Source organism: Tupaia chinensis, unplaced genomic scaffold (genome assembly GCF_000334495.1).
Source record: "Tupaia chinensis unplaced genomic scaffold, TupChi_1.0 Scaffold000244_1, whole genome shotgun sequence".
Lineage (NCBI taxonomy): Eukaryota > Metazoa > Chordata > Mammalia > Scandentia > Tupaiidae > Tupaia > Tupaia belangeri.
This window is the reverse complement of record NW_006159722.1, coordinates 901152-914144: the sequence shown is the minus strand read 5'-3', so window position 1 is coordinate 914144 and position 12993 is coordinate 901152. Positions and strand designations below refer to the sequence as shown.

Sequence of the window (12993 nt, the reverse complement as noted above, 5' to 3'; positions counted from 1 at the left end):
AACAGGGATGATGCCTTTAAAATTAGCAAAGGGAGGAACACCAAGTTGGAGATTTTCCCAGATTCTCTTTTCTAACTACGGAAGGCGGACTCTGGGCTGCTGAACTTGTTTCCCGTACCGGGCGATTAAGCCCAAAGCAAAGCTGTACCAAAAGCCGGGCGAGTCAATGAGTGCAAGTGAAGTCGGCCTCGGTCTCTGTTCGCATTTGCAATGAGATATACAGGTGAGAAATTATGTCAATAGGAGAAAGGGAGTTCGACCAGAAATTCCTTGCCCCTGTCCCACCCCACCCCCCATCTGTATTAACGGCCCTGGACGTCCTAGAAACCAGATGGGTTCGGGTGTCCGAGAACGCCCTCTTGGGGCCTCCCACACTAGGCCAGTACCGACCACCACCCAGCTACCAGGGCTCACTCCCACCTGTCTGCTTGCGTAGTACTTATAACACATCACATGCTACCCGCCCCATTACCCACCCTCCCTCAACCCCCCTCTGGGAACGCGCCAGAGTTGCCTCTAGGTGGCGCCTTACGCAAGTGGTGCGCGCAGCGGAGGTGGAAAGTGTCGCAGCCGTGCACGTGGTGGTACAGGGTCTTCTCAATCAAGTCCTGAGGTTCGTACCCCGTCAACTCCGCCACCCTGCGGAGAGCAATCCCTGCGGGATGAGTGCAGGGATGCGGGAGTGCCTCCCTCCCCCGATGGCTGTTTCTGACCTGACAGCCCGCCTGCACTTCGTAGGCCCAGGTCAGTCACCTCATCTGCAAAATGGGCTCATAGCATCTACGCAAAGCTGTCCCTCACTGCGCAGAGCTGTTTCGCTAGGGGCGGCTCTTTTCGGCCGGCCCACTCACCTGGAGTCCAGGAAGATGAGCTTCATGTCCAGACTGGCCCGGAACATGAACATGTTGCTGTGCAGCTTGATCTCCGTGACGGCACTGGGAGGCAGCGAGTGACCCACGGCCACCAGGCCCACGTTCTGGTAGCAGCCGTCGAAGGGGGACATGTCCAGGCTATACTGGCGGATTTTCAGGTAGCCACTGCAGTGAATGACCTGCGACAGAAGGGCGAGACCCAGCTACAGTCAGGAAGAGCAAGGTGGGGGAAGGGTTTGAAATATGTTGACTTCACTCAGCCTCAAGGCCACCTGTGAGGGCCATGCGCTTGCACTAGGGGTTTCAGAGTTATCCTTGGCCTCTGGAGTGCCTCAAAGAGTGACTGCGCAGTCACAGTGAACCGCTTGGGAACTTATAAACATGCAGCAGGTCAGGACCGTGCCAACCCAATTGCATCGGAATCGCCAAACCCGGCCTTGGAAACTGCTTGCTGACCATGGTTTGATCGCATTGAACTTGAGAATCAGCTTCCGGCTAAAGTTCAGGCTTTTCTTTGGGGATTAAAATCTGACACTATTCCTAAACCTGTAAGATCCACCAAAGTTACCTGAATTCAGAGGCTTTACACACAGGACCCCTACGGGCCATCTTCTCTAGGGGTCACGGATCAAGAGGCCCCTACCATCACCGCTGACCCAGTCACACTTAGTCTTTAAGTTAGTACCGAGGTGTTCACAAAGTTTAGGGAAGTCTGGAGCGTCCCTCCCGCGGCGCCCACGCCCTCTGTCCCGCCCGGTCGACTGCACTGGCGGCCGCTCTGGGTCTGTCTTCCAGCTTAGCTCGCACCTTGTAACCTCCACAGGTGAGGCCCGCGTTCCGCTTGGCCAAGACGCACTTCATTCTCAGGAAGAAGGAACGCTCGATCTCATACTCTGGGGGGAGAGGAGCAGAGGGAGGGTCAGGACGTGGGACTAGCGTGAGTCCCTGTCACGACTAATTGGGGGAAACCACAAACTCACTACAGTGGGCCCCAGCATCGCAGGCACGTGTCCGCCTTACCCTGCACGAAGTGAGAGTGGTAGGGCTGATGAGCTGTGAGCACTGCTGTCATCTCGTCGTGGTCGGCCGGGTGGATGTATTCGTAAATGCTGTTTCCGGTCAGCTCTACCTGTAGAAAGGAGAGCATCACCATCCATGTGGTGGAGGTGGAATGCCTGGTGAATGGGGCAGAAAGTGGTCCTAAGGATGCCGGTGGGGATCTGCAGGTCAGTGAGGGCAGGAGCCAGAATTCCGGAATCGGAATCGCCCTGAGTTCTAATTCCAGCTCTGCTGCTTGCTACCTATTGTAGCCTGTCAAAGCCATAGCTTAACTATACAACAATACCAGTAATAACAACATTATTAAGAGCAGTAGCTCACTGGCAAAGTTCTGGTAAACACATTAAGAGATAAATATGTAATTTCCTGTATCTGGCTATTAGTAGGGACTCAAAAAACTAGCCATTGTTTGGCCCTGAGGGGGAAGCTAAAAGATAAGGGAAGCTGAGTAATGGGGAGATCCAGACCCCTTTAAAGAGTCCTCCCGTCTGCTGAGAAGATTCAAACCCAGAATTATAAATGTACATGATCTGAGAAACCCTCCCTTCCCCATCTCCTGCTTCTAGTTCTGGCTTCAAACACTGCAGGCTGGAAGTTTGGGCCACTCACCTACCTGAGAAAGACCCAGGTGAACTGAGGCTGTCTCTGAGATGTACATGATCTTCCCATCTGGGGCCACCACAAAGATGAAGCCATCCAGTGTCTGGGGAGGCAGAAATAGAGTGAAATGAGAGCCCTCTGGGCCATCTGGAGAAAGGGGGCTGGGGAAAGAAGTTGGAGACAATTAGCCAAAATTGCAGAGGGATGGAGTGGACAGGGTCTAGCAGGAAACAGGGCCTGGCAGGAAACAGGGTCTAGAAAACCAGCCACAACAGTCCTCTCTTTTGTTCATTCCAAATTTGTAAGCATCGGCCGGCAGGTGGCATGGTGGTTCAGGGTGCTGGACTCCAAAATTTGTAAGCATCTGGGTGCATATAGGATATTAGGAGAGATCTAGAGGAAGTGATGGACAGGCCAATGCTCTCCAAGACTCAGCATCCACTGAGAGAGACAAAGACCTATCTTTTACAAACATATATGCACAAAAATTCTGATGGAAAAATATCATAGCCTGTGATAAGAGATCAGTTAGGTTCTTGGAGTGTCAGTGAACAAACCAGAGGTGTACCATATCAACCTTGAAAGGCCTCAAGGTGGTAGTGTCCTTCAATAAAAATAGTAATTGCAGGTTTTGGAAAAGATCTGGTATGGTAGGCCCTGGCCAGAATCCAAGGGCTGGCAATATGAAGTTTGTAGACAGAAGAAACCTGGACAGTGGCTTGGAAAGAGTCTGGAAGAGGCATATTTAGGAGCTGAGAAGCTTTAGAAGCAGCAAGTTCAGAGTAGTGCTACAGCGTGCATGTGTGTATGCGCTTATACTGACATCAAACTGACAGGCTCTCCATGAAGGCATGTCTGATACTTGCACTGTCCCTTTATTTCTTTGAAGAAGGTCTCACTCAGCCCAAATAGTAGAGACAGATAATGAGTCCAATTCTGCTCTCAAGGAAGACCAGCAGGGGCAACTGGCCTGAAGATAGATCTAATGACCACAGAGCTGAATGGGCAATGCTGTCTAGTCAGGGGATTCAGAGGCTGAACCACCAGAGGCTAAGTTCTAATGTTTGAGAAGATACTCGATGAAGAAACTTGGATTGGAGAAGGGAGAAAAACCATCCTAGACAGATAGAACAATGTGGCAAAGGCAGAGACTAGCAGCAAGACAGATCTGGTGTGTTCCCAGGTGATGAGTTTGGTATACCAGAGATTTGACTGAGGAGATACACCTGTGATGGGATTTTTGGAATTTGGAATGTCAATCTGAGAAGTATGGAGTTGCTTCTGTAAGCATCAGGGTTGCAACAGAGATTTCTAAGCAGGTGAATAGTATAGAGGTATTTCGGTCTTTCAGTTGGTTTCTTGCCATTGTTGTTATTCTGGCAGATTGTGACAGTGGCCCACAGAAGAATGAGTGGAGATGAGATCAGAGCAGGTAGCTACAGCAGAGATAGGTTGTCAAGACTGAAACTAGGTGGACCCAACAGTGATGAAAAAAGGGGAGGGGCTAGTTTTGACTGTTGATTTCATGGTAATTGGTGATAGAAAAAGTTTGATTTAAGATTTTAGTAAGGACATTGAGCAGAGGGTGACACCATTAACCAAGACTGAAGATCTAAGGATGAATACTGAGCTTTTTCACAAATACAACTCTAGAGGAAGCAGAAATGCATTCTTGTCTTGGAGATGCAAAACTCCAGGTTCATGCAGAGTTCCAATTATATGTTGCCAGTACAGTGGAAATAAGGATCTGGAGCTTAGGAGGAGAGTCTAGACTAGAAAAATTGGCTGGGGCCATGAGGAGAATGGAGTTGAGGTGGTGATGTTAGTTGAGATCACCCAGGAGAAGTTAAAGCTGTAAGAGGAGAAACAAAGAAAGAACCTTGGGGGAATTACAACATCTCCAGGCCAGCCAGTGATGGGAAAATCAAAGAGGAGCTGACAAGGGGGAAAAAAAAAATTCTGGGAAATGCTTTTATTTTAGAAACCAAAGAAGGGAGAGCATGTCTAGTCACCACGTCACCTCTTTCAGGTCTTTGCCCAAATGGTACCTTCTCAATGAAGCTCCTTCTGATCATTCCCATTTTAAATGGCATCATTTGAACACAGCCCTTCTTTTTTTCCCTTATTTTTTGCCATAGCAGCCATATTATGTTATACCCCATGCAGTAGACCTATGTGGCTGTCTCAAGTTTCTGTCCTTTTAATGTAAACTCCAGGGGGGCTGGCAGGTAGTATGGTGGTTAGGGGCAGTGGACTCCCACATGGCCAACCATGGTTCGAGTCCTGGACCTGGAGGCTTGCTTTCTCACTTTCTCTTTCTCTATCTTGCTTTTGCTCTCACTCTGTCCCTCACTGGTCAAATTAAAGTAAATAAATAAATAAATAAAGTTAAATAAAATAATTCCTAAAAAAAAGTTTAAAAAGAATGTAAACTTTGAGAACCAGCAGTTAGCGTAATGACTATGTCGCTGTACTCCCACATATTCGACCACAGTTTGCGTCCCGGACCCTGTGGCTTAAAACTCATGCCGGGCACGTGTGCTTGCGTGCCCAAGATCCCGAGAGGAGAATGGAGGAGAAGGGATTGCGGCGTGACCATCCCCCCTGGGGGGTGATTTCTCACTTTCTGTCTCTATGTCTCTGTCTGTCTGGCGAGCGCAAGCGCCCTGTAGCAAAAAAATCTCTCCAAAAAAAAAAGTAAACCCCATAAGGGTACCGCTTCCTGCTTGGCATGCAATTTGCCCTCCCATATTTGTGAACTGAATTAACTCAGGATAAGAGATGTATATCCAGTTATTGATATCGAAATGTGGAGCTTGTGCAGAGTGGGTGGGAGAGATATTAGGCTGCAGGGATGTGGGAGTGAATGTGGAGGGGGATGAGCCATTGAATTGGGAATATAAATCATGCCAAAAAAAGAAAGAGATTAGGCAAGAGCTATTTAGAAAGAGTGAGAAGTTTTGGATTTTTGCTCTTGTGTTTATATTGCAGAGGGAAATTTGTTAAGAATATGAAAAGTCTGGGAAGGGGGGATGCAGGGCCATCTAATAGAAGTTATCTTAAAAAAAAGTAATTTTAACACCTTTTTGATAAGTTCAGAGGTGTGGAACCCAGGTCAGTAAGGAGTGCTCACCCATGCCCTTTTTATGTTCATCCTAACTAAAATATCTTTAGTCTCTGGGAGGGAGGGAAGAACTGGATAGGGGTGGGACAGGAAATGCTGTGGGGTCCTGCCAGAAGATGGGAGAACTGGTGCAGATTTCTCCAGGCTGCTTAGGTTTGAGGCTCCCACACAAGGAGTGGACTTGCCTAATAATAAAGAGGGCGCAGCTGGGGGACAAGTGTCAAACCTAAAAATGCCTCCAGGAGTTTTACTATTTAAAATATTTGTTCTGTGACTAAGTGGGCAACAGGCAATTTAAAACAGTGTGCACTGCAAACAAGGTACTGGGCGCCTCACATTGCTTAAACGCATTACCTAGGGGTGTGAATGTGTGGAACCCAGGGTCAGTGGCCTGGGGTGAGGGCGTTGCTGGGAAAGGAGGAAAGGCGCTACGGAGAAGAGATGAAACCAGTTACAGATGCAGGCGGATGTGAGATCTACGTGTTCTAAGTACCTGATGGGCATTTCTACCAGGCTCCTGCTATTTCCTTTGTAAATCCTTCATTTCGGAAGGTTCTGCAACCCTCTTCCGAAGCCGACCTCGGCAGTTCCCTTAGCAAAAGGGTGACAAATGGTGTGTCCCTCCCACTCCTTGGTCCTGCCGCCCTGTGGGACCTTGCTGGGCTACCTTCCAGACCCAAAGTCTTAGTTGTCACCCTCTCGGCCTCGTGAGGCGCCATTAACACCCAGAGACGTTCAGAGCTCAAGTTTCAACTTTGGAGGAGTCTTTAGGTGGTGAGAGGTCTAGTTCAGGCTGGATCTCATTTTTTTTCCTAGAAATTAGAAGCCCAGCGGAGGGCGAGGCACTCGGGCCCTCGATCCGTGTGCGCCGCTGCTGCTAGTCCTGCGCCTATACCTGGAGTAGGTGGGAACCCAGTTCGCGGCCAACGTTGTCCAAGGGGCTGGTCCGACTGGAGTGACCCCACGCCTCGCCGAGCCCTGAGGAGACAGAGACATCATTAGCGACGGAACCTCGACCCAGCTGGCGATTTGGAACTAGAGCCTTGGTTAAGCCGCACGCGCCCGCGCGCACGTGACCAGACCTGCGCCCGGCTCACCCCTTCCCCGCCCTCACCCGGGCTCCTGCCTACCCAGATAGCCGGGATAGCAGCGTGTGGTTTCGGCCCTGCCTCTCAGCTTCTGTTCCGAGGCCCGACTCCCTCCCCCGGACCAGGCAGGGTTTCTCCGGTAGGACAGGGCCTCACCGAGTGTCCCCTCACCTCCCCGGCCAGCACCTCGAGTGACCAGGTGCCTTGTGGAAGCCCCTGACACCACACCCCAGAGAGAGCTTTTGCGTGGGTTCACTGGTGTATTTACGGGAATAAAGGGCATTATCGCCCAAAGTTTTCTTCATCACCCTTCTCAGCGGCCAAGTCAGAAGGCGTCCCCACACCCAGTGCTCGCGCCTGCGGGCGCGGAGCTACCCGAGAGCAGCCGGGTCCGCCTGGTCCCCGGCGGGCTTCCTGATTGGCTGCGCGGTTCTCCAGCTGTTCTCCTCCCCTCGGCTTCCGACCTTATCCTCGTCGGAAAAATCCCTCTGCTGGCGGGTGACTTCGAGCCTCGCGTTTACCTGCACCCCCGCGCGCTCCTCTTCCGTCTTCCTTTGCCCCCTTAGCTCGCGCCTAAAGTATACCTCACCTCTCCCCACCCCCCACCCCCCCAAAAAAACTCGCTCGGCTTTTCTGGACTCGGTTACGTTGAGATGCTAACAACTTCCTAGCGATACTTTGGTTTCCTTCTACACGTGCTCGTTCGATTTCTCTATTTTTCAGGCGCCCTCTCCCATTAACAAAGACAGTGCCTTCCTCTCCTGATACTACCACGGTAAGGTCTTCCGAGGCTTTGCCACAAACAATTGTCCTGTAATGCCTAAAAGATAACAGGATCTGCACGACTGACTTAAAAAAAATTAATATGGTCTGCTGTAGTACCTGTTTTCAGAAAGAAAATAAAAGTAAGGCCAAAGAAACGTGCATAGACCTATGTTAAACTGTTTATGGGTAGTACCATTCAACAGTTCTGCTGCTGCAATTATTTTAACTAAGTAGTTAAATCCTTTTATTCTTACACTATTAAACAAGATTTAACGTAACTCCCCCAACTGGTTCATTTACTTCGTTAAGGGGCAAATCGTCGTGAACTACGCAACGACAAACACATTCACATTGTAATATGGGCTTGGAGTGGATCTTTCAGAATAAAACAAGGAGTTGGACTTTCAAAAGGTGTTGGCCAGGAGCTGCTTCTGTAAGCAAGCGATCAAAAACCCTGGCAACCAGTAACCGTGAGCGCCTCTTAAGCTCGAATCCGGTCTTTCTTGGTGTTTGCACATCTAAATAAATCTAACGATTTCCCCACCACTCTGCAAACACTGACGTTCCCCGCCCGCGCCCGGACTCCTCTCCCTCCCTCGGGCCGGGTCAACCCCTCCCGCATCTTTAGCCCGCCCCAGTTCTCCCCGGAGCGACTACCCTGCTCAGATTCTTGTGGTCCTCCTGGACCGTTCAGGGAGGGCCCCCTCCACAGCCACCTGTACACACCCCCTTCGCCCTGTCACTGTCCCTTTGCGCTCCTCCTGACTCAGCCAACCTATCCTCCTTAGTGCCCGGCTTCTTTTCTTTTCTTTTATTTTATTTAATCTCCGCTCAGACATACCCACCCAGGAGTGGAGAGGGGTTGGCTGTGGAGGCTGCACCGGAGAAAGGGACAAGGACCTTGTTGGGAGAGCCAAGTACGCAGGTGGCGCCAGCCCTTGGGCGCCCTTGGCCTAGCTGAGACCTGAAATCCCCGTGCTCCGAGGGGCGCAGGCCTAGGCCCTCCGGCTCACCCTGAGCAGGCCGAGCCAGGGTAGGGTCGGGAGGCTTCTCTGGCGCAGCTCGGGAAGGGTGAGAAGCCTGCTCCAAGGGCCAAAGACCGTCTTTAAGAGTTTGAGAGTCTCCCAAAGCTGCTAGAAGGCGCTCCGGAGAGGCCTCCCGACCCGAATGATCTGAAAATCCCCCGGGCCCGGCTCCGGGTTAAATACCGGTTCCGAACTCCGCGCGAGCGTCCGCTGTTTGTTGTGGCGGGTTGTGGCCTCATTAGTATGCGCCTACCAGGGAAAATAAGACTTCCCCACAGGTTAATAAACAGCCCGTCCGGGTGCAGGTTAATAGGGGCCTCCCTCGCCCTCTGCTGCCACCCCCACCCCCACCTTTTAAGGAACCTTTTGCTTTCACGGAGCGTTGCCTTCTCTTTATGTTCCGGATCGAAATCTCCGTCACACGGTCGAGTCTGGGTTAATGTTTTCTAAGGAAATGACTGCCCTGTCTACCTGTCCAGCTTCCCAGATCTAACGCCAGGACTGAGCTCCGCCTAACGAGTGCCAAGGACACCTCCCAGAGCCCCAGTCAGGGGTCCCTCTCTCCCAAAATTCTTGAAGTGGACTGGAGACCCTTTTCCCGATCTCCCTTGCCTCCTGTTTTTTTTTTGGTGATTTACTCCGGCACCCAATTTCAGTTGGCGAGGGGGTAAGCTGAGATTTCGTTTCTGCACTTGACCTACCGCAGAAAATTCGCAAATCCTTTGATTGTCTGTTTAAAATGAGGAGGAAACCAGTTCCCTTTGCAGCGGGATTACAGTGGGAACAAGATCTAAAGATTCTCTTGTAATTCGGTGAGGCCGCGGGAACAGGGTTTTGCAAAGGAGAAAAGGAGCTCTGTGAGGGAGGCGATAACTAAATCGGGTTTTAAACAAAAGGATTTTCTTCAGCTAAAGTGGCCCAAGACAAAGAAAAACATAATCTATTTTGGAAGATTTCCAAGATATGCCACATTAACCTTAGCAGATAAATTTTGCTTCTCCCAGGCCCCCCTTTTCCCTTAAAGTCTGGTTTATCATATTTACATAAGTAGCATTAGAAAGGATGTGTCTATTATGGATCTAAAGGGCTAGCTCACATTTCATGCGAAAACCCGGGCAAGTTTCACTGTTGCTTTACCCTCGGTGCGAGGTTGAGCCATTTCCATTTAAATACCCCCTGACCCAAGGATTACCTCAATGGACTGACTGCACGGGTTTTGTAATTTCCTGAAAATGAGATTTCGATTTATAAAACAAGAAACCAATTAGTAACCAAATGAGGCGAAGTAGATCCACTAAAATTGACCTAATCCCACAGGCACCATTTAGGCCCATTCTTGGCGAATGAATGATGAGCCCCAGTCTAGCGTGAGCTCAAAGCATCATCCAGCTGTGTTATTGCAAGCAGCAAAAATAAATTGATCGAGCTTTTCTTTTGGAATGAATTTCATACTCTTGACAAAATATAGATTACAGGCCCGGCATCATGGCCTCCTTTACTCGGGCTGGAAGAGGATGAAGAACTTGTCCTACTGTTATTTTCTTTCTTTCTTTTAATACATAAACACCAGATCTCAGTAGAAATGTGTAGAAATGTGTTCTTGTAGTCCTTCCGGGGAACCTTTATCTCCCCACTGACTGGTAATATGACTTTAAGAGAATTAGGGCAGGTTGGTGGCAGAGGCCACTAATTTAGTTTAACGCTCTGAACACAACTTGGTGATTGAGGCAGGGAAAGCCTGTCCAGACCCAACTTCTAATTTCTGTTCCAGAGCGGCTTATCTCATACATCAGGGTTTCCAGTGGGCAGAGGGTGTGAGGAGGTGGCTGGTCCATAATCTTGAAAACCTCTAAACCCTACATATCTGCCAGGGCCTCAGACCTTGCTAAAAGAGCAAAGCCCAAGGCTTCAGGCTGAGGCACTAAGCAGCCTTCCTGTGCAGCTCCAGGTGCCTCTGAAGCTGGACTCTTCAAAGAAGAGAGGGACAGAGAATGAGTGCTCTCAGCCTGGGTCCAATTCTAAAGTAGACACTGAGCCACTGAGCAGGGAGACCACTTCATACACAGGGTGCCGCGGCTGCTCCCCTGCACTGCTCCCCTGCTGGCCAGCCAGCGGCACTCTGGCCTGCTGTATTTCAGCTCCAAAGGGCATTCTGGTCACTGCACTGGGCCAAGTCTCGTCCTTACAGATGCCTGGACCCCACCAGTGTCCCTGTCCTCAGCAGTGCGATGCCTGTCCTCCCTGCCTGATGGACACCCTGGGGTCAGAGACCGTGGCCGCTGGGGGTAATACTAACATTAGAGGAACCCATAGTCACAGTGCTGATCCTCTCTCTCAGTCCTTGTCTGCTCCATCCCGAGTAGAACTGAGTCTGCGGATCCGGGCCGACTCCAACCCAGAGCAAATTGGGCAAGAGCAGCAGAAAATAGGGGAGGGTGGAGTTCAGCCAGGTGTGGATAAAAGTTGGGACAAAAATGCACCCGAAGTTGACAAGAACGTTCTGCATGGCAGCTCAAACGCATCAAGTGATGTCGCCCCAGGAGTCCTGTCCTTCAAGGAGACCCGACCTTAGCGATCTCCCGATCTCCCTAGAGGCACCCTCCAACTAAGCTGGGCCCAAAGCACAAGCGGCCTTCTTTGGTTCCTCTTTAAGCGAGGACTGGGACCCAGGCATTGAGCCAGCTCTCCCGGCAACCACCATATCAGACCCTACCAGACGACCTTTCTTACCGCAGTAGTTGGGGCATCACCACCCGCTAGAGACACACATTCAAGCCGGGAACTTGCTTCCAGCAAGGTGCTGAAACCTCCCCAACCCTCCGGAGGACAGAAGCCCTGCCCAGCATGCGAAGTGAGGGTACTGCCTGGTTTTCGAGTTGATTCCACCGCTGTAGCTACAGTGGAGAGATACCCCACGCAGACCTGGCTACATGCTTCCATCAGTGCAGGAGGCTTGGTACCGGCCTCAACACGATGGTTGACTGTCCCAGGTCTGAGACCAGGGACTCAGCTGGGAGCCACCCAGCCGGCAGGGCTACCTGCAGAACAAAGTTTGCTCCGCAATACACATGATCATAGCACTTCAGAGTAGCAGTCCATTCCTAAATAACCGAAGTCTCTTCTCAGCACACAATTTAACATCCCACGAATTGGAGATTGATGATGGGTGGCCCACTAAAATTATTATGTCTTAGCGGGGTCCAAAACCTCGTTTTGGGAAATGGAAGAGAAAGGAAGAAATGAAGAGAAATGAAGCAAGAATCCGTGGACTGGCCTTCCGTGTCCACAGTGGTGTCTGTAAAAACTCAAAGCTGTCAAGGTTCCTCAGAACCGAAAAACTGCTCCCCTAGAAGTCAGGTTTGCCCCGTAGACATTTAGTGCAGTTTTAGCTTCACGTGAGTGATACGAGCCTTGCTTTGAGAGCATCACACCACAGCTTTTGTTGCTGTTTTCCTAGATGCTGCTGTTATTCATGACCCCTGCCTTTAAAGAAACAAGTCAAGTTTTTAAATTGATCAGATCTAAAATTTCTAACACATAAATTTGCCTTGCAAAGGTTCTGCACTGTTTAGTTCTGCGCTGCACATTTTAAGTCAAGATCAAAACTGAAATTAAACAGAGAAAACCAGCGTGGAGCATAAACTGTGCTTAAAGGCTTTTAAATGAGAAAAACTTCTGTAAGAAAATAAACACCGAAACCTAATGCTCGATCATTTCCCTGAGAGCAAGAAAAACAGCCTTAAATCACTGATCCACGTGGGAAATGGGGCCACTTTTTCTTTTTCAGTTCTTGACATCAAATTGTGTGCGTGTGTGTAGAGAGAGACTAAAAATTTCAATCTTGAAATGAATAGTATAGAAATGGTCTGTGGAGGTTTAATTATCCTTGTCCTTGCAGAGACTCTCTTTCCTGAGCAGTTACTAATTTCAACTCTGTGATTATTTTTATTTTCCCAAGACATCTTCACAACGAAACCGTAGCATACTGTTACCAAGATTCAGAATAGCTATAGATTTAAAAACATGTCAGGTACTTTCAAAGTTTATTCTGTGAACCAGTATACTCCCAACCAAAACTGTATTATAGGTGGTTAACACACATATAATTCGATTTAGCTGCATTTGTTTTATTTGACACAGAAATAAAATTATGCCATCTTTTCTTCTTCTATCCTGCCTTTCTTGCTTTGGTAACAGCAATGATTTGTACATTGGTACATGCTCCAGTTTTTCCTTTGCAAGGCTATTTTAGAATAAAATGTGTTACCAATCAAGAAATATACCAATCTTCCCTAAGTTTCTTTTTCTCCCCCCCACATGACATTTACAATCTAATGCTTTATTCTTAGTTATTCTGAGTGTTCTTAGTGCATTCTCTCATTCTCACTTTCCCCTCAACAGTTCAGTTTGATCTACTCAGGTAAACAAAAGCTGAAACTTGCCCAAAGACAAAGAAGCTG

The 12993-nt window shown here is 49.3% G+C and overlaps 1 protein-coding gene across 2 annotated transcripts in view; it reads right to left on the bottom strand.

Moving 5' to 3' along the window:
- Positions 1-12993, bottom strand: part of SIM1 (SIM bHLH transcription factor 1) — an 80093-nt gene that overhangs the window by 61476 nt on the left and 5624 nt on the right. The window contains exons 3-8 of one of the 2 annotated variants that reach the window (XM_006148784.2): positions 6551-6633; positions 2545-2634; positions 1893-2001; positions 1680-1765; positions 852-1051; positions 533-639 (exon numbers count right to left, since the gene is read on the bottom strand). In XM_006148784.2, coding sequence (XP_006148846.1) covers positions 533-639; positions 852-1051; positions 1680-1765; positions 1893-2001; positions 2545-2634; positions 6551-6633 — 675 coding nt within the window. Of the gene's footprint in view, positions 1-532; positions 640-851; positions 1052-1679; positions 1766-1892; positions 2002-2540; positions 2635-6550; positions 6634-12993 lie in introns of those variants that run through there. The other variant, XM_027771974.1, reaches the window with a different exon arrangement.